Source organism: Agelaius tricolor, unplaced genomic scaffold (genome assembly GCF_023055355.1).
Source record: "Agelaius tricolor isolate 1412-34295 unplaced genomic scaffold, bAgeTri1.0.p SCAF_1, whole genome shotgun sequence".
NCBI classification, from domain to species: Eukaryota; Metazoa; Chordata; class Aves; order Passeriformes; family Icteridae; genus Agelaius; species Agelaius tricolor.
The window spans coordinates 39,207,656-39,227,941 of NW_027269261.1; the positions used below are offsets into that span (position 1 = coordinate 39,207,656).

Here is a 20,286-nt window from a genome sequence, read left to right on the forward strand (position 1 = left end):
ACAACATTTCTGCTAGAAAAAATGCAAAATGGTTGGGAAAGTGTTAATGACTGAGGAACATGCTCACATATTCACACAAAGAACGAACACCAAACATCTAATGCCATATCACCACTGAAGGATTCAATTACACCCTCCTACATGAAGGAGCATTCAGAGATAAAGCTTCCATTCTGTGATTAAATGCCTATGATACCTAAAACCATAATCACAAGATGTGATTCTGAATACAAGACAGAATATGTATTTTTCCTAATAGGTGATTATGTATTTAAGAAAATATGTTCCCCTGAAAAACCAGAAAGAAAGATTAACAACGAATCAGTGGAACAGTAGCAAGGTTAGGCTGTAATTTAAGTGTTCATGGAAAACTAAAACTAGTGAACACAAATATGCTATGGACTGGCAGTGGTTTCACAGGTAAGAGTTTTCACTAATTGAGAATTATGAAAATTTCACTCATGAGAAAATACATGTATGTCAGTAGCACACCTGTATTTGCCCAAAGTGTCTGCATGTTTTCTTGCAGTTTTTTCTTCATTAAACATGAAGACACATGATCTCATAACTAGGAACTCTCTTTCACAGATTATTACCTGACTCAGTTTTTTTTTTTTTAATTTCAAATTGGCAAGTAACAAATAAGCACAGAATGACATAATGAAATAAGTTTACAATTTTCATGCATGAAAAATTAACATCTAACCTTTCATGCCACACAGAATTTATTACAGCGGGTTTTCAAGTTTCTCACACCAAGTTTTGCCAGTACTTGAGATTTTATTCAAAATTTCAGGATGGTTGAAGACTTTGTTGAAATACATTATGACAATATATATATATGTATCAGAGAAAATTATTTTTCATTTTCAAAGTTACTATTCCACATGGTCATAGGAAAAGCCTCCAGAGAACCAGAAGCAAAAAGCTTCAAAGGCAAGCCATAAGTAAAGACCTTCAAAGACACAATATTTTTATAAGTTCAAGATTTTGAGAAAGCTGTGTTTTGCACTATTCTTGAATCCTTGGGTTGCTAATTGTGAAACCTGGCTTGCTGTAATAAATCTTCTACTCATCTAAATGAGTACTATAATAGAGAAATTAAACTAAGCATGCTTCAGCAAAATCTATTTATCTCACAATGATGTGACTCCTCTTTCCACCACTGGACACTAATGCACAGAACACACAATTTCAAAAATCCTACCTGCAGGATGGACACAGTCTGTGAGAAGTGGTGCTGTTCCATCGTTGATGTGGAATAGAGAGCAGCTAAGGGGTGATCAAATTTTTGAAGATAGCTGTTGCTGTAACCTCTGTGATCCAGGTCGTGACACAGGCACGCAACTAAAAGACCCTTTCGCTACAAAAAAAACGGACACAAGCATGAAAGGCAAGATGTATTTCTTGCCCCTAGATGTCACTCTCTACCCAAAATACTGTAGAAGTTGCAGTATGCTAACACTGCCTTCAAACAGCTCATGTAGAAATATCCTTAAAAATGAGAGAAACATGACAGTAAGGACATGCTGAATTAAAATTCTTGGTCCAACTGTAATTAGATCATGCATTTAAAAATCGTTGTTGGACAGTTACATACTATTGGATGGACTGTGCTTCAGAAGAAATCTGCATTTTAAACCATCTCGTTATCTACTGAATCCTTACCATGTTTATTAAAACAATAAAAAGAACGGGTATTGAGGGAGAAAAAGCATACAAAATGTATGATCTGGTGGTCAAAACAGGTGCACTGAAGTTCAATGACAGATCTGCTCTGCAACACTCCTAGAGATGTTAACCAAATCTCCTACTAGGGTTTTTTCCTAGGAAGTCACTAATATGAGTCATGGACAATGCTGGACAATGAAACTGTAAACAAATAAAGACAATCAGTGGGTTTTTTATATAATTAATCCTTAATATCCTGATAAAATGGAGTCCCTGAAATCTCTTTTTCAAAACATTTTCACACAGCTTATGTGTTTGGAAAAAAAATTCATTAATATTTATGACTGTCACTGTTGTCATGAAGTATCATAAAAATTTCTTCAGAGACCCAACATCTTTGTCTTATAATTGGTTCTGGTGAGTGTTCAGTAAACAAGGATAAGGCTATAAAATGAAGCAGAAAAAGAATATTAATTAGTCATCTATTAAGTGCACAACATTCAACCTGGATACTACATGAAGAGACCCATGAGTCTGTGGAAAAATAGCAATGATGCAATTAGAAATTCTATCACAGAATTAGAAATTCTATCACAGAAATACACCATGTGCAGAAATAAGGCTGTAGCAATGCTAACTGCAATTCCGATTTTGAGACATTCACTGCTGTTTTGAATGAGGTGTTTTCAATATTGTATCTTGTGAAGTGTACTTTTAAAAAGCATATAAAAACCCCCAGGTGATGCAGCCGCACGTGTCCACACAGATCCTCAACAGAGGAGGAACTCTTAGGAACATAACACACACCTCTATCACTTGAAGTCATGCAGTAACAGCTTGTCCCAGTCTCCATGTCTCAGGAAGTCATTCTTGTCTCATTCCTTCAGGATTATACAGTGCCCAATAACAGTGCTCTTGTCCTCGTACCTATTTTGGTACCTGCTTGGATTCCAAATCCTTAACCACCGCATTTTTCTCTATTTTTCTCCCGATCAGTGTCTCCTTTACAGTGTTTTATCTTCCCATCTCTAAACCTACTGAGGTTCACGTCAGCATCCCTCACCTGAGGTCAGCCCACCCCTAGATCCCCAAACTTTCTTTCAGCAGTTTCCTGTATTCTTGTTGGATTCCATCTCCAGTATCAAGAAAGGAGACTGCTGAAAAGAGCTGGAACATAGACTGGGGATAAAACACTCAAACAGATGAAGGCTGGCTGGAGTTTGCAGGGAAAAAAGACTTTTTCCATCTCTCTTAACAGCTGTCTCTTTTGCTCTCCCTTTCTTTCTTACTCTCCACCTCCAAAGAGATGGGGCTTACTACTTGGTTAGTATTGAATGTTATCAGACCTTTAAAAATTCTCTGAGGCTGGGCTCCACAGATTTTTTTTTTTTTTGGTAAAGTAATACTGATTTCATTTTCAGACTTCTATAGCTTGGCCAAGTTTCAGCATATGCCTGGCATATGCCACTTTTGCATTTCAGTGTCAATTTTCAAGTCTCTGCTTTACAGCAGGATAAACTAGACCTTTTCAAATGAAAGTTCACCAAGTTTCATTTTACTCTTATACACTGCACAAAACTTTGATTTCTACTAGCATGTTTCTTTAAAAGAGCCAAACAATTGTGCCTGGAATTTCCCCAAATGAATCACCTTGAGGAAGTTAACAGAGCCTGGAAAATTACAGCCCAAATGGATAATATTTGGCAGAGTTATACACAATTGAAAAAAAGTTCTCCAAGTCAGAAGTTTCATGCAACATTAATTAGAGACAGTACTCCCTGTTATACTATAATTCAGAAGAAAAACAAGTGACAGTTGTCCATATTGTGTATTAACATTCTAAGCCTTCCATTTTACTAGTTATCTTTTCCACTTAGTGATCAGTTTAGAGTTTAGCTCTTCTCCTTTACTCACATAACTCACAGCCACATAACTCTGCAGCCTTTGTCCTCCGATTCAGGAAATCTCCCAGACCTCACAGGATTCATGATCCAGGGTGTTTCCGTCCCTCAGAGAGGGACAGATCTGACAGTTAATGTGGCTGTAAGTGGGCAGGGAGAACCCCAAAACTTAGACATGGATTTATAGCAAATCAACCACTGCTTTTTAAGGGGAAGTCCTGAAAAACATGACTAGGTTTAGGAATCTGAGTAATCATGTTCCCTCAAACTCTTTACTCACATACGTTCCTCCATGAAGACCTTTACATACACTCAGTCTGAGTTGACAAAAAAACTCTAGCACAGAAAAGGTACTTCAACAACAACTGATAGCTCTGATGAGGTGTGGTGACTGATACCATTATATCATTTACCTCCAGATCAGTGAAAAGCCCCTGGTTGTTCTGCAGTATGGCATACATGCAATGGGCAACAGTAACTGCATGCTTCCAGTTGTGGTAGGGCACGCGGCGATAGTTCTTCTTTACAGACATAGTAAATCGGCACAGCTTCTCAAGTTCAAAGCTAGGAAGAAAATAATTTGGTCAGAGACAAGACATAGGAACAGGAAAAACAACCAGGAGAGGAGAAAAGACGGCCTTTGATTTACCCTTCTTGCTAGGATTGACTCGCACTGTGGATGACTAATTGAATGACATGAAGAGTCACTCAAGTTTGGCAAGGACAGAGGAGCGTGGATGCCTGACAATGCTCTTGGTTTAATCTGTTAAATTTGAGAACATAAGTCATGCTACCCAGCTCAGTCAATACAATTGCATGACCTTCCCTGCTCCCAGAAGCTTGAAGTGGTTTCTTCCAATTGCTTATTCAACTTGAAATACAGCACAACTCCGCATCTAATGGACAATTTGAAAACATGATTTGCAGTCAAAACAGAAAATTCAGGGATTTTTAAATAAAGGACCCAGAAGAAATAAACATAATTAAATAGAGGTGCTCCATATTGACATTGTGAGAAGCAGAAGATTTTATTTTTCCAGTATTTGTAGAGTTTTTCTGCCAGTGTAGACTCACAGAACAGAAATTGACATCTCACGGTTTCTTCACTTCTCACCAAACAATATTTTGTTAAGTCCTAAATAAATGAATTTTTCCCTAATAAAAAGGCAATTTTCCTTCATTCCATTTTTTCTCCTGCTGCGATTTGACTTTAAGTTCCATGTTTTGATAATTTCTTGGGTGTATCAGGAAAGAGGTACTAATGTTCTAGTTTTGCAGTACCTGTGGGGTGAGGGAAAAAAACCTCAATGTCTCTGACCTATGTGTAAAAATGTAAGCACATCCACTACATGGAAACAGGCAGAAATGTGTATTTCTACAGTTGTGTGTTGAGCACAGTAATTATTATTCTCAGCCTTAATCTGACATTAGGAAAAACAGGCATATTGTCTTTCAAAAAACTTTAGGCTTTCTTCTTTAATTTTAGAAAGTCAGACAGCAATAGAACTATTGTTTAAATAGTACATTATAATTCAGAATATCACAATAGTCACTTTCAATCTCAATTCAATGGTTATTACGTGATAGTACAATTATAGCCAAAGGAAAAAACATTATCTGTGATGCCTCAACATAGAATACTACTAATTCATCTACTGCTGTATTTTGAACTTGATTGGGCAGTAAAATATTATTTCTTCAGAAGAGAAAACATAGTGAGTATGACAGGCTTTTCTCTGAAATCTTCCCTGGACAGGACAATTATACATCACACAGGTAAATACTTTAGGACACAACCTTATTTCTCAATATATTAAAATCAAATTTAAGTCCTAAAATTTTTTGTTTTGTTTCAAAGGTTTGAGAAGTTTTGTTCTTTCAGAAATTAAATACAAGTCCTGTTCCAACAGTCTCCTTTTCAAATATTTTCCCTCACTTTTGTTTCCCTAATTTTAGATGTGAAAGCTGAAGCTCATTTGAAAAGCATCAAGTAGATATCAATTCTTTCTCATCAAAGCTACATGTTGAAAGGAAGAGACTGGGAGTCAGAAAGAGAGGAGAACAGAACCAGACTGAAAATACAAACCCCAACCCTGCATCCACAACCATTCAGTCTGGAATGGAAAAAGCTAACTACACTGAGCAGTAGAGAACTGTGTTCAGAAGAGTCACCCACTTTGCAGCATTGAGGAAGACTGAGAAAGATCCTCTGTTTTGACTACACGTTTTGAGGGCATCCATTCAGTCAGCAAAACAAAATGAAATGCGAGCAAACATTTCCTGAATGTTGCTCCCTTTTGTAGGAACGTACTTCCCCTTTCCATTGACCATCTGTAGGCTTTCCATAATTCGGAGCAGCTCCTTTCTTTTAGCAGTGGGCAGTAATTACCCAACTACTGATCTTAGTAATGATAAAGAACACTGAGACAAATGACAGCAAATGAAGCATTTAATTTAAAAATAATTCACTTCCGTAATTAATGCACAACTAAGTAAATAACTGATTCATTTAGCAAGATAAGATTTGATCTTGGTTTGTAGATGTGATCTTGGTTTCACCATATACATTATTAATTTCGGCAACTATATATCCAAAAAATCAGTTTTCATGCACTTTCTCTCCTTTTTGGGAAGAGTACTTTTTTGTTGCCTTTACCATCTTCTGTCTGAAAAGCAAAATCATCTCAGAACCAAACAATTTTTCTGTATATTAGAAGGACAACTTTTAGGATGATATCATGAGTTCTTTAACCTCACGGTTCCCAGATGTTGTTAACTAAAGACCAAGAAGGTGGGACAAATCCCCAGACTGTTTATTACAGCCCTATAAAGACCAAACAAAGTAAATAAACATCAAATAAAATAGACCTTGAATTAAGAAGTCATTATCTCAAAAATTATAAGTAAATAAACACAGACTTAACAATTAAACAAAGAAATAATATACTTCATACCAGGCTGTCCCACAGGACTGGTGAACCATGTAGACAAAAATAGCAGGCCAAACATCTTCATATGGACTGATATCAAAATGGTATCTAAGAAGAAAGCTTCAGTTTAGAAAAGACAAATACCTTTTCATTGCAAAACAAGTGAAAAACAAGTGAAAATGACTAGGAAATGTATACCAAGCAAGATTCACTGCTTTCTGAATACAAACAGAAAGCTGAATTTACAGGTTATATTTTTCAGTAATATGTATGGAACCATGCTCATAGTTTACAATCATTTAGTAATTTATGTTGGAAAGGACTCTTGTGATGGAGTCCAAAAGGCAGCCTTTGGCTCTGTTTACATAATATAAACATATATCTTTACCTAAGGATCCACAGATTAAGTAATAGACCAAAAAAAAATCTCAGGAACAATGAGAGGCTTAGAGGCATTTCTAAAACATTCAGGACCTTCTTCCCGGAAATAATAAAGATGGTGTCTCTAATAATATATTTACTGGCCTTTTTTCCAATAATTTCTATCATAAATTGCAGGAGAGATGCTCTAATTTTGATATAGGAAAAAACCAGTTTTTAGTGGCTAATAGAAATCCAGCTAAAACTTCAAAAATTTAACATTTAATACCATATCTTTATTGTTTCATTACCTGAAGACTTCTCCCCTCCCCTGATAACAATACTGAGGCCTAATTTTAGGGACCCAGGACAGAACTGTTTTTCCTTCAATTATTAATTAACCCTTTCCTTGCACTTTCTGCACTGCAAGTCCTATTTTTTTCCTCCATGGAACCTTAACTGAACACACTGAACAGCAGAGCAGCTTGTGAGAGGAATGAAGGTAGTTGAATTGCTTGGAAAATGATAAAATGTATTCTGCTTGAACTAAAGGATGCTAATATAATTTAGAATGAAACCTGTCATCTTTGCAAGTAAAATTCATTTTTGCTGAGGAGGTGGGTTATATAATATCACCTAACAAAGCACAAGAAATTGTATTACAAAGAATAAGCTTCTATTAGGGTGTAATCCTGCAAGCTGTTAATGCTCTGGCATTCAAGCAAATCACTTCAGCATGTAATGAACTTTAACTATAAGCAGTCCCTGTTAAACCCACAGGCTTTCATGTCACTCCCAGCTACAATGCTCAGTGCTGAACAGAAGTGAACGAGCTCTGGAGATGAGGTTTAAAAAGACAATTTAGGTTTCATGATTCAATAGCTGATTTTAGGCACCTGGTTACTAGAGTAGAATTTACTGTCCTGGACCAATACCAGTGACTTAAAAATGTGATGGCTCCCATTGTTACTGTTGAGCAGGGACTGGCCAATAAAATGCAGCTAGAGGTTCATCTTCAGCATACAGCAGCTGAAAATAACTCAATTATGTCAAAGAAAGCCTAAAAGGCTGGATGGGAAATCCACCTCCAAAGCTGGACTGCAACTCTACCCTCTAGCCCCTGGGGCATTTAAACCTGAATTATCATTTCCCCCTTCATCAATAAGCACAAGCAGATGTACAACACACACACACACTCGAAACTCACAAAAAAAAAAAACAACACCCCCTACACATACATACACACCCAAAATCAAACCAAAAAAAACCACAACCCATAAAACCCCATGACTGAGCTGGGAAAAATACGTTTAATTCTAGAACATATCTAAGGGGATGAGAGCATGCACTTGGTGTTAAATACTGATGTTCCAAACTCAGCTTTCTCTCTGGCTCTGAGCTGATGGGGACTTGGGACTATAGGAATGAAAGCTCATCTCTACAAATCCTAGGTAAAAACTAATGCTTAAAGCAGCTACTGCATCTACCCATGTCTGTGGAAAAATTATGAGTACATACAATTTTATATCTTTGCTGGATAAATTTTGTTCATGGGTCACTAAGTACAGCTAAGAAAGCCAGAGATAAAAGCACCATGATATTGCTGTAGTTCAATAATGAAAGTGCTTCCTAAAAAAACCCCACTACGAATAAGAAAAAAAAATTAACGGGCTATATACAACTGCTGCTACATTAGAAAAATACTTACAGCTCAATTTCCTTATAAATATGTGGAGGCAGTGTACAGTGCATGAGGTTTTGCCACTCTTCTGCTGTACAAACACTATGGTAGGATAGCTTCTCCATCGTTACACGGTAAATGCACTCTGAATGACGAATTCTGTGGTACATCTGAAAAAGTAAAGTCATTCATGAATGTGGAATTCTAATAAAGAAATAAAATTACTTCCTGTATTCAAACAATGATTATTACAATACACATCTGCAGAAATGTTAGTGCTTTTGACTGCACAACTTCACACATTAGAAAAGCAACATATTACACTGAATTCAGTACTTCTAGGAAACCTCCTTACCTACTCACTCAGTAAATATCTAAGGCTTAGCTGTCTTTTAATTGCATGTGAGCTCTCCCAAGAAAAATAACCCAAATTCAGGAGTCAAAAACAGAGCTAAGTCCCTTGCAAAATTCTGACAGAAAACCTATAACAGGACACAATTCATATTTTCTGCCACTGCATGAATTCTATTCATTGGTACAAATTACTGCTATCTATGCACAGTAAAAATTATGTGGAATATTTATCATAACTACATTACTATTCAGTATGAAAAATAATTACAGTTAATTACTGAGAGGTTCAGACGTGGCATGGTTTGCAAACAAGTGAGGACACAACAACGTACTAGTTAAAAAATCCTCTGGAGCAGTACATCCTGAATGGCAACATTCACCATCTAAAAGTAGTGAACTCACACACAACTAAAGGGTGCATAGTCCCAAGTGTAATTTATATTCAGGCCATTCTACCTGCCCTGATCCAAGTGAAACAACTTGAGGCACCTGGTAATAAAACTTGCTGTCCCGGTGTACCACTGGGATGCTATTGGTAAAATTAATTAATGTAAATCACCAGGCTTAACTGGCATTGTATTTTATCTTCTCTCCCATGAATATAACTCAGTTCTTCTGCATTGCATTTTTACTGAATTTATTATTTTACTTAATTTTTATAGTTATATAGTAATGATCATTATATTGCTTATGTTTCCTACAGGCATAGTAAATTCTGAGATAATAAAGGGTTTGAGAAAAAAAATAGCTACCTACTCTTATCTAGAAGCATGGATAATGATAAGTATACACCGTAGCATATAAATGTAAAAATTGATCTTTAAGTATTAAGAATATGGAATTGAGAGAATATACAGCATATTTCCATTGCCCAATTAAATTTATAAAATGTAATCCGAATTTATAAAAGAAATAAGAATCATATTTTTTCGTGGAAAAGGGAAGACAGATATCATACACATTTCAGAGCTTGCTCTCTCATTTTAGCTACACAAAATTGATAAATCCAGAGTATGGTTGTTTCAAATGAAATCCGTAACATCCTCTTAAAATAGAATTATTCACCAAGGAATACAGCGTTAATTCAATGAAATAGACTTACAAATCATTTTAATAAGCTGTAACATCAAAATACTTAAGTATTCTCATTATAACTCACAAAACCGTAAATAAAACTTACATTAGCACAGTGTAAGGCTAAAGCACAAAAGACTGCAAACATTTTAAAGTTGTTCTCATCAGTTTTCGAGAAGGCACTTCCACTTATTTTGTTCACCATCTGCACAACACCTATTACACTTCCTCGGCTCACAATAGGCATGCACAGGATATTTCTGGTTGTGTAGCCTGTGTAGAGGTCTACTTCTCTGAAGAGCCACAAAGGAAAAAGAAAAAAGAGAAAAGAGTTAATATCAATGGGTATCTATTCCTTGATTCTCATAAATGTTAATGTACAATATACTTAATTGTTTTAAAGTAGACCTAATTAGTAACTGCAAGAATTTCACCCTCAAAACCTTCAAATATTTTTATCTACTGTGTCATACTTAGAAAGAACTTTTTAATCCTTTTTCTTCATTTGCAAGACAAAGAATTAATATTGCCTCAACCACAGAGTTAAAGAACATTTGGGTATTCTTAGTTCACTATTTGTTAGTGAACTGTTTTTCTCTCATGAAACTAATGAGATTCCAGGGAGACTAATAATGAAAATTGGTAACAATCTAACTATATGTTTCTCCATAATATTAATATTTGAAAAAATACTTTTATTTGTATCTTAAAATTATCTCTGATGGCTAAAGCATTTAATAAGCATCTATAATTACCTCTCAGAGGACTACAGCTCCATAAATGAATCTCAATATGAAATTTAGGTAGTAATTTTATGTAAAAGATGTCAAGAGCTATCTTCCCTCCAATGAAGAGCATCCTACCTGTTAAAGCGTGGGTCTGCATAGGCATCAGGGATGTTAAGGACTTCTCCTGTTCGTGCCACTTGACCAGCTATTCCTTTTTCTATAGAAAATCTGGAGAAAATAAAAATGTGTATTAGCCAAATTATGGAAAACACATTTTTCTAGTGGAGTCTGTCTTGGGCACAGTAATGGGTGGTCCCAACCAGCGCCATTTTCTTGCTTTGAGGAGAAAAATCTTACAACAACTAGTAGCACATAATAAAACAAAAAAGCACATCCTAACAGATACTTTCTGAAAACATTTTATATAGCTATATAGTTTAATTCAAAACATGACATAACATTACCATTTTAGTGACGAAAGTTCAAAATCTTGAATAACCCAGGGGGTTATCCCTAACAAACATAACATTTGTACAGAACTCAGACACTTGTATTTACATTTAAAAGGTATTGATTTTATTATGACTTTTACATATCCATTGCTTCTTTAGACACAACAAAGAGAACATGGAACTTGTTTCTTTGGCTGGTGTATATGTGTGGATTTGGTAACAAAATTTTGGAAAAAGACCAGTGGAAATTTCAAAGCTGAACATTATATGGATTTTTCCATGGGAATAGGAATGACTAGCCTGTTTCATGACAATCAAACAATACCATGGCACTGTGTCCCTTAATCACCACAAGGAAGTTAAACACAACAAATACATTCCTAAGTTGTATCACAAACATCTGTACATTTGTCTTGTGAGTAAATAGTTCTCAATATTTCGACATTAAGCAGTTATGACATAAAAGCAAAAGATAATTTATAGAGAAAAACACGCAAAAAGAAACATATGTGGAATGCTTTGAAGTCTAAATGTACCCTGATAGTACCCTGGTGCCTGTATTGAAGTTAGTGATTAAGCTGTCAGGATTTCACCCTGCACACCTGACTTTAAGTTAGATTTTTCTGTTGCTTCTTATGATAGGTACATCACACCAGCTTAAGACTCCTTCCTGATGACTCACTCAGTGTCACTTTCTTACAGGTATTTAAGTTGCGCTTCACTTTCAGTATACAGTACCTGTGAAATGGCTCACACCCTTGCACTTAGAATCAAAATTTCAATAACATACAGAGAAGACAAAGATATAAGCAAGAAAAGCAATTATCACGAAGGAGTATTAAAGTGCATGTTAAAGCAGGCCATCTTCTTTAATTTACACCACCTCCTTGCTTGTCAGTACGCAAATTGCACCAATTTTTATTCCTTCCATTCTCACTCACACAATGGTAAGTGGGAGTAAGTTTGTCTAAAGGAGTCTAAGTGAAGACATGAATCACATCTCATATTGGCCCAGAACTTTAGAAGTATACGGAGGAAATGAAAAAAGTTTTGATAAAAATCAACGCTGAATATTTTAGGAAAATTTTAGCACAGGATACATAGTCATAAAATTCTCTACTTTTAAGAAGCTGAAAATCTGAAACCTGTATGCCTTTGAGAATCTTAGTCTGGATCTATGAGGGATTCATAATTTTTGAAAAGTGAAAAACACTATATTTAGTTTGTTGTTTAGCCTGTTTCATTAAAAAAGTAAGTGTAAAAATTAGGTACCTGTGACATGAATCAGAAATACACAGAACTTTTAGTCAGAGAATCCTTTCTAGTCATTACCAGACAAGATACATTTTCAAATTTACCACTTCAAGCATTGTTCAGTATTACAATTAATTGAAAGTTTGAAAATCTAAATTCACATGAGAAAAGTAAAATTAAATTACTGAGCTTGAAATCGTCAAAGTGAATGACCAATCCATACTCAATTCTACATTTGCCTAATCCATCCATAAGAAGTACAAATTGTGATTTCCTTGCTTTGGATGTGCTGGAATCGCACAAATTTTAATTCCTCTTGGGAAACCTCTTGGGAACAAAAGTCCCAAACTGGCAGACTATGGATTAGGTGCACTATTACCTGCACCTTTACCTACCTCAGAACACCTCTGTTTTTTTCCCAACATGATTTCCAAAAGGACCGCCTCCGGAAGACGGCATTTCCAGGAGTGACGTTATAGCTTCAGAGACGCTGTTTCGATGGCACTGCAATGTCATTCCCAGAAGTACTACCTTCTGGAGGCGGGTCCTGGTGGGAATGATATCACAGTATGACAAGTATTGTCAGGGTACCTGCAGATAGGCACAGAAACTGGGTAATAAAATGCCTGCACGTCCATAGTTATAATGAAACTGCACTCTTCTGCTAGCTATTCTTACCTTATTTCTTTGGTCTTCTTGAAGACAGGTTTTCCATCATTTTCTTCTCCAATATCAAAAAGGTCTGAATACAGCTCCTTATTTTTGTGGTCAACCTGGAAGAGTGCACACCTATCTGCATTCACCAGGTTTTTTGCATATATCTACAGACAAAAAACAAAACTAGAGTTAACGGTCATGAGTTGGATTATCTCCAGTCATTTACCTGATAAAAACATACAACCCTGTACGATAAAAGTTTTGAGAAGCTGTCCAGTATGGAAATCTTTTTGAAGGAGCAATCTTATTATAATACAATTCAGAAGTAAAATCTTGAATTCAATATTTTCTCTGTAAATTTGAGTGTGCTCTTCAAGAAATGCAGGAATATCTTCAGAGACTTGAAAGTTTCCGCCCAAAAAATAGGCTTGCCTGTTTAATTGTTTTTCAAGGCTTTCCAAAATAGTTCTTTTCTTCCCTCTATGTTTAGATACTATTCACCTTAACCTGATTTTAAATAGATAAGCTAGAACAAGACCTAATGGCAATTTTGCCTTTTTGCCTTCATCGTCAATGCAAACATATTGGTATTTAATATCCAGCAAAGACAGACATAACAGAGAATTTAGTGTTTGCTTCTAAAAAAACTAAGTGTGCCTGTAAAAAACAGTGACCAAATGATCCTTGTGGGTCCCTCCCAAGTCAGAAATATTTTGTGGCACTGTGATTCTGTCATTAGAGGTATCATTGTGGATTACCCTATGCAGAGGGATAGGAAATGGCTGTACCCTCCCCATGTCAGGGACAGTACTTGCGCAAGAGCTGAGACTTAGAAATTGTGCATGAACTAACCAAAGCCCAAAGGTACCAGCCACAGCCAAGGAAGTACCACAGCACAGCAACAGACTTGCATGGTCTCTATCTTACTTTGAACCAACTAGTTTTATCTCAGCAAAAATAACTCCCAGAAGCACTGGCTGTCAGAACAGAATCTTGTCTTGGGAACACAGCAGCTCTTCACTGCTGTGAAGTATTTCTCAGACATACAATAGTCTTTCTGAGAAAAAGAGGGAAAAGTGAGACAAAAATCAAAAAAGGATCACTGTGTTAAGATGCCAATACACAGGCACAAGAAACTTCTCTATCCAAATCAGGTCTTCTGTGTTTCTTATTTGCTCAGAAAGTACAGTAACTTCATGGTAGAATAGGATCTGAGGTGGATCTCTATCCACTTTTTATATAATACCTACCTAGTCATTCAGCTACAAAAAGAGGCTAACAAAATCTTGGTGTGCGATGCATGCAGTTGGTATGTTTTAAGGATTCATAAGACTTCCATATGAATCACCTTCCCCACCCCTTCTCTCTTGTATTCCAAAAATAGAAGCAAAACAATAAAGTATTTCATTTCACACTAATGCAGATGGACTAATGTTCAGCAGAAAAAAACCCATATGAGATGAAAAATCATTAACTGAGAGACTCTAGTTCTATGCTATAGGAGGGAAACTGCACAGATACCATCTAGCCCAAGTCCATAACTTGGAGGGCCCTCCCATACCAACTGAATCTGTGTTTAGGAAGATTCTGTTGTCTTCTACTCCATTTACTCCATCGCAACAGAAAAGTCAGGGAGACTGCAATCTAAGAGGCCAGATTTGTGCATTTTTTCCCCCTTAGAGCATTAAGAAATTTAAAGACCCTAACCACTTGGATTGCTTATTGTTTTGCTCAAAAAAGAGTGAACAGAAACTGCTAAAAGGACAAGAGGTCCAGTAAAGGCTTCTATTCAGATACTGTTTCAGATTTCTTTGTAAAATCTACAGCACAGTGTTGATTTTATACAATTAATCTTTTGTGGTTTAAAGCATGTGACTCAAGAACTTACCTTGGTCATGACTCATGCTTTTCAAAAATGATTCCTTAAACAGTACTAATTGAGAAATAGTTAATGGGATGAGAGAGTTTTACTTCTATAAAACCCTTGCTCAAATCCTGACCAGTGGTTGAAAGGGAATATGAGTACAAAGAATATGTTCTGCACTGTCAGTAGGGAGGCCAGGGACCATCTTTCGCAAAAGCTGCTTGTAACTACTCAAGCAGAAGGGCAAGAAAATTGGTACGGCAACTTAAACTTTTACTTCTCTTCTTTGCATTTACAATCAAAAACACCTTTATATCACTAGCTTTGCTCAGAGATTTTGATGAAAATAAAAATGAAAAGAATGGAAAGAAACACACATCATTTTTCTTTAGTATTGCAGGAACAAATCAAACCATAAGTGCAATCACTAAAGGGCAAAGTAGTGAGCAGTTCAGTTTCTCAGAAGAAACTGAGCTCTGGTCTTTTCTCACAGTGAGATACAGAATAAGCCACATCATGATAAAAGGATGCTCCCATAAAATGGCAGTAAATGTACAAACTCATAATTCAGCTGATTGGCTCAAGAAAGAGACAACAGCTACAGCTATAAAGGAAGCTGAGTATGAAACATCACACAGGTTAAAACACAGAATCATGATGCAGCCAAGTGTTAGAAAAGATGATGAAAGAGTAAGCACATTTTACTGCCAATTGTGTTTTCCACCAGATCTCTATTCACAGGGAAGAACAGTGAGGAATATCAATATTTGTTCTCAATGCCATATGTTATGTTGTACCAGTTCTTTTAAATGCTAAGCTATTTTTAAGAGGTTCATTTAAATTGGAAAAGTCAATGTTCAGAAATGTGTCCCATGTGCAGAATTCTTGACTGTGTACTAACTAGAATAACACACACACTGCAGAATATTTTCCATTACTAATTCACGTTTCTAAATAAAACCGCTTTATTGTTGTTTGCGTTCTAACATCTCTGTCTTTGAATAGTCTAGCTAAGAAGACTAGGGCTTTGAAGACTAGGGCATGCATCAGAGCATTGTTGAAAAGTAATTTTTTGAATGTGCAAATTTTAAACAACGGTAATCACAGACCTGATTCAGGTTTACACTTAGGAAAAACAACTGCAGAACGCAATGAATGTGCATAAAGCTAAAAAGCATAATTCACATATCAAACACTCAAAACGTTATACACAGCCAGTTCACCCACATTTGTTAACACTATTCAGGAAATAATTCTGAATTCAAAATTGATTTAGAAACTCATAAACTGCTTCTGAACAGTGCTTTAAATCATTAAATAGTTATTTCAATGGGAAAAACTAACCACTTGGTTTTAGTCATTTCTATAAAACATTGACTGACTGTCACTCTAGTTATGGGTGTAGTTTTCCAAGGGCTTACACATCTCATTCAACAATTGGAAAAAATACCCCAGGAGTAATTTTTAAACTCTGTCCCCTGCTACAGACAGTAACTTCTTGAGCAGAGTTTTGTAGCACGCAGCAAATTCAATTTAGAAGAAGGAATCAATATAACATGCTGAAATAAAAAGAAAACCAGAAGCCTGTTACAATTTTCCAACTTTCTCAGAACACAATAGTAACTACTTAGTTCAGACACAGTCCTGTTTCATTCCTTATGAAAGCTGTGAACAGAAGTTGTTGCAAAAATGACAAATCAAGCCATCCTTTACCACATTTTCTGTATAGACACATTTATACTGTTTGTATTATGTGTTCACTACAAACAGCTAATATATTTCAATGACAGAACGTCTTCAATGGAAGAAGAATGAAGGCCTTTAATACCTACAACTAATAAACTTATAGGTGAAAAAGACAACTTACCATTATATGTTCAAGTAGAGAATCTATTGCAACTATATTATCAAAATATGTTCTGCAGAGAAAGAGAAGTCAGTAAACATTGGCATTTAGTCAAACACTTCTCAAATTAGTGACAGGGGCTCTTGCTTCACGACAGCTTAACATGGAGCCAGAAAAGGTGAGGACAAACCACTGCACCTTGAAAATCACTGACTGGCTTGCTACAGCACAAGGAAATTAAGAAATGGTCCTAGCTCTGTTCCCTTGAGCCATTATTCTACAGAATTGAGAATATGCGTTATTATACATAGAATTTGCTCTGCACAAAATGGAAAGACTACCAAATATTGCCTGGTGTGAACTGAATAGGCTCCTGCTGAGCAATACCAAGAATGCATCAAAATGCTTTGGCACCTTTAAAACACTGAAAATTTTAAAAGTAGAAGAGAAAAGGAAAAGAAAAGAAGTAGGAAATGACAACAAAAAAATCTCTTTTAAAATACCAAAAATTGGCTAACTCCATGTCATAATATCTAATCCTTAACACTAGTTAAAGGCAACTATTTAAGAAACTCTTCATGGGTTTTCTCTATGAACAACAGTTGAAGTTGAAGAAAGGGAATGATCTTGTAACTTAAAAAATAAAAAAGAATTTTTAAAAGAATCTCAGTTTCACAGTAAAGTGGTAACTGTTCAAGGACAGTCAAGAACATTGAAAGATAAAGGTCAAACTTATTAGTAAAAGAAGTCTAAATATTCCACATGCCAAGTATTAATAACCCTTGGATTACAATGTTCCCAGCAGACAAAAGGCATTGTCCCGTGGCCTTGAATATATACACAGCTCAGTCCTGTTTGGGTTTAGTGGAAAGGAGATACAAAATACACTGGTCTGACATCGTCAGGGGCATGAAGAGGTGGAGCACTGAATACTCTGCCCTTTCTAAAATGTTACAGAACATGTCCCGGTGACATTGCACACTAACCATTTCCTCACTGAAAAGGAAATTCTCCTTCCATGTTAGAAAAGATACAGACCACTTCCAAGAGAAATCTAATTATTTTCTTGCTGATACAAGTCTGTGCCTATGTGAAGCTCATAAAGATATTATTAAATGATATCCCAGTTTTGTGTCTTAAAATACAAACTTTCTTCTTTCATTGAAACTAAAAAACTCTAGGAAATTATAATACTATCTAAGAGTTATTCTCTTACAGAAAGGCATAATAAATATTTCCAGTACTTATTACTTATTATCTTAATAACTTAAAACAATTACAAAATTCTTTAAAACAATCTCAGTACTATGCCAGTTTAAGAAAAAATTGCCAGTTCATAAATCTGGATAGATTAATATAGTTTTTGGTAAAGCACTCTGGAAAGGAATATAATGGTGCAAGACTTGGTAAGAGTGCCTTTTGGGAGACATGCTCTGAATCATGTTGAAATTTAAAAAAAAAAAGGTCATCCTGAGGAAAAGTACGGAAAAACATCTGGATACAACCAGCTTGCCCTCCTTGCAAGGGGCAGACTCCTCCCTGTATTTTATTACTCTCCCTTCCAGCTGGGTCAGCTTGGCTGCCTACATTCCTGAGCAATAGCATAGGAATCTGGGACATCCTCTAATCTCGTCAGCCTGAGAACTGTTCACCAAGACCCACAGAAGTGTTTGCAGCAAAAATACAAGACATCTCATTTTTCCACAGTATCATCATTACTTTGTGATGCACTTTGAAATTTTTCTACCAACTAGTTTCATAAAACACTGTTAAGCACTTCAGACTGATTTACCAAAAGTACAGCTCTGGTTTATCTTTTAATTTATTGGTTATCTTTGCTCTTTAAAGATTCTTATAGCAGTGACAAACAAAAAGAGATGAAGGAAGAGCAGATAACCTAAACACTAAACTGATTTTGCAAGTGTAAGCTCAAGCTTTCACACTCTTTCTGTGCTTTCAAATTAATCTTGCCTTATAGTGACAAGAAATTAAAGCAAACATATTACATGCAATAAAAGCCTTTGAAAATTAAAAGAGATCCTTCAGAAAATGTACGGGAAGAGCAACCATGTGGCAGCCCTGATTCTTCAAGGATTTAACTCTGAAATCCATATATTTATGAATACATGCATTCACGTCCAAAAAATTGTTGGGAGAATAGGGGAAGCTGAAGCATACTAAACAACTTTCTGTAAAGTCCTTTCAAGCCTTCTAAAATTGCCATGAGACACCAAGCCTATTTTTCACTACTAAAAAGATGGCCACATTTAACTCTGACAGAAGAGGTGTGAAAAAAAGATGAAAAAACCCCATGCAAAAGACCACAAGAATAAATAAATTCTGTGAGGTATAAATGAATGTGACATTTTCATCTGCATTATCACCACAAAAAAAATTATGAAAGGGATACACCACTGCCACACATACCACTTGTTCCTGTCCCTGTGCTGAAGTTTGCCCACCCTCTGAAGTGTGCCTTTGCACCTGCTTGTGAGCTACACTGAGCAGCTTCCACTACTGCTACTGAGTGAACACAGGTAGATTGGAAGAGCCAGGCTAGAAAAGCTCATCAAAACCCCATGAGATTATCTTGCACATCACACTTACTTCGATACATCAAGCAAGAAGTCATTCAGTTCAGTCTGCTTGGCAAGGCCCCGGCACACCTGGAAGCACAGATCATAGAACCATTTGCTCCAGAACACTGATGCCACAGGGAAACTGAAGTCCCATCCCTTTAATATTTATGAAAAAAAACCACCAGTACTTGTGTGTGTGTACATATGTGTGTGTGTGTGTATATATATATACGCATACACACATATCTGCTACAGCACAGTATAAAATTAAAGCTGAATTTGTGTGCTGGGTTTCAATCTTAGCTATCTAGCTGCTGAGTTAAAACTGTGAAACACAAGTAAAATCTTTCCTAAGACTCACTTAAATCTGTTGGTTTTTACACTTGTTCATGCTGTCTCAAAGGCTGTCACTGACTGTGATTATGGAATGAACATTTCCTTATCCAGACCCTCAGATCTTCTGAGAATGTCAAATATTTTGTTTCCCTTTTCCCTTACCACATTTTTGCCACTTTTTCCAGGCTGCAAAGTAGCATATAGACACAACTGTAGTCTGACATCAGACAAGTTTAACTAAGCTAAGCAGCAGATGATATATGCTCAACTCAGGGAGAAATCAGCATGAATATGAATACAGAAAATAGTATGCATACTTCTTTTTAGAAGCAAAATGTTAGATGAAGCAAAGCTTTCAACTTGTGTTTTTACTTGACATATTTGCATACTCAGTATCTGAAACACAATTGTACATCTGTATATTACTAGAGCAAGCACTGAGGCCAAAAGTAAAACAAATCTCTACTGCTTGTACATTTTACACTCACAGAAGTATCACTTCGAATTAGTAATATCTTTCATCTGTGCAAAGTAGACACAAAATTCCAGATCAAAACTCTTGCACTCTTCTCTTGCAAAAAAACTTGGGAAGGGCAAGT

General features: G+C 36.0%; 1 protein-coding gene across 7 annotated transcripts in view; it reads right to left on the bottom strand.

Annotated features, from left to right (window-relative positions):
- The window catches only part of PDE10A (phosphodiesterase 10A), a 343,399-nt gene that overhangs the window by 15,525 nt on the left and 307,588 nt on the right, over window positions 1–20,286 (bottom strand). For 6 of the 7 annotated variants that reach the window (XM_071430677.1, XM_071430669.1, XM_071430706.1 and 3 more), the window contains 9 exons: window positions 19,380–19,438; window positions 16,794–16,845; window positions 13,084–13,226; window positions 10,835–10,927; window positions 10,078–10,264; window positions 8,571–8,713; window positions 6,527–6,610; window positions 3,986–4,136; window positions 1,208–1,363 (listed from right to left, as the gene is read on the bottom strand). In XM_071430677.1, coding sequence (XP_071286778.1) covers window positions 1,208–1,363; window positions 3,986–4,136; window positions 6,527–6,610; window positions 8,571–8,713; window positions 10,078–10,264; window positions 10,835–10,927; window positions 13,084–13,226; window positions 16,794–16,845; window positions 19,380–19,438 — 1,068 coding nt within the window. The remainder of the gene's footprint in view (window positions 1–1,207; window positions 1,364–3,985; window positions 4,137–6,526; window positions 6,611–8,570; window positions 8,714–10,077; window positions 10,265–10,834; window positions 10,928–13,083; window positions 13,227–16,793; window positions 16,846–19,379; window positions 19,439–20,286) is intronic. The other variant, XM_071430658.1, reaches the window with a different exon arrangement.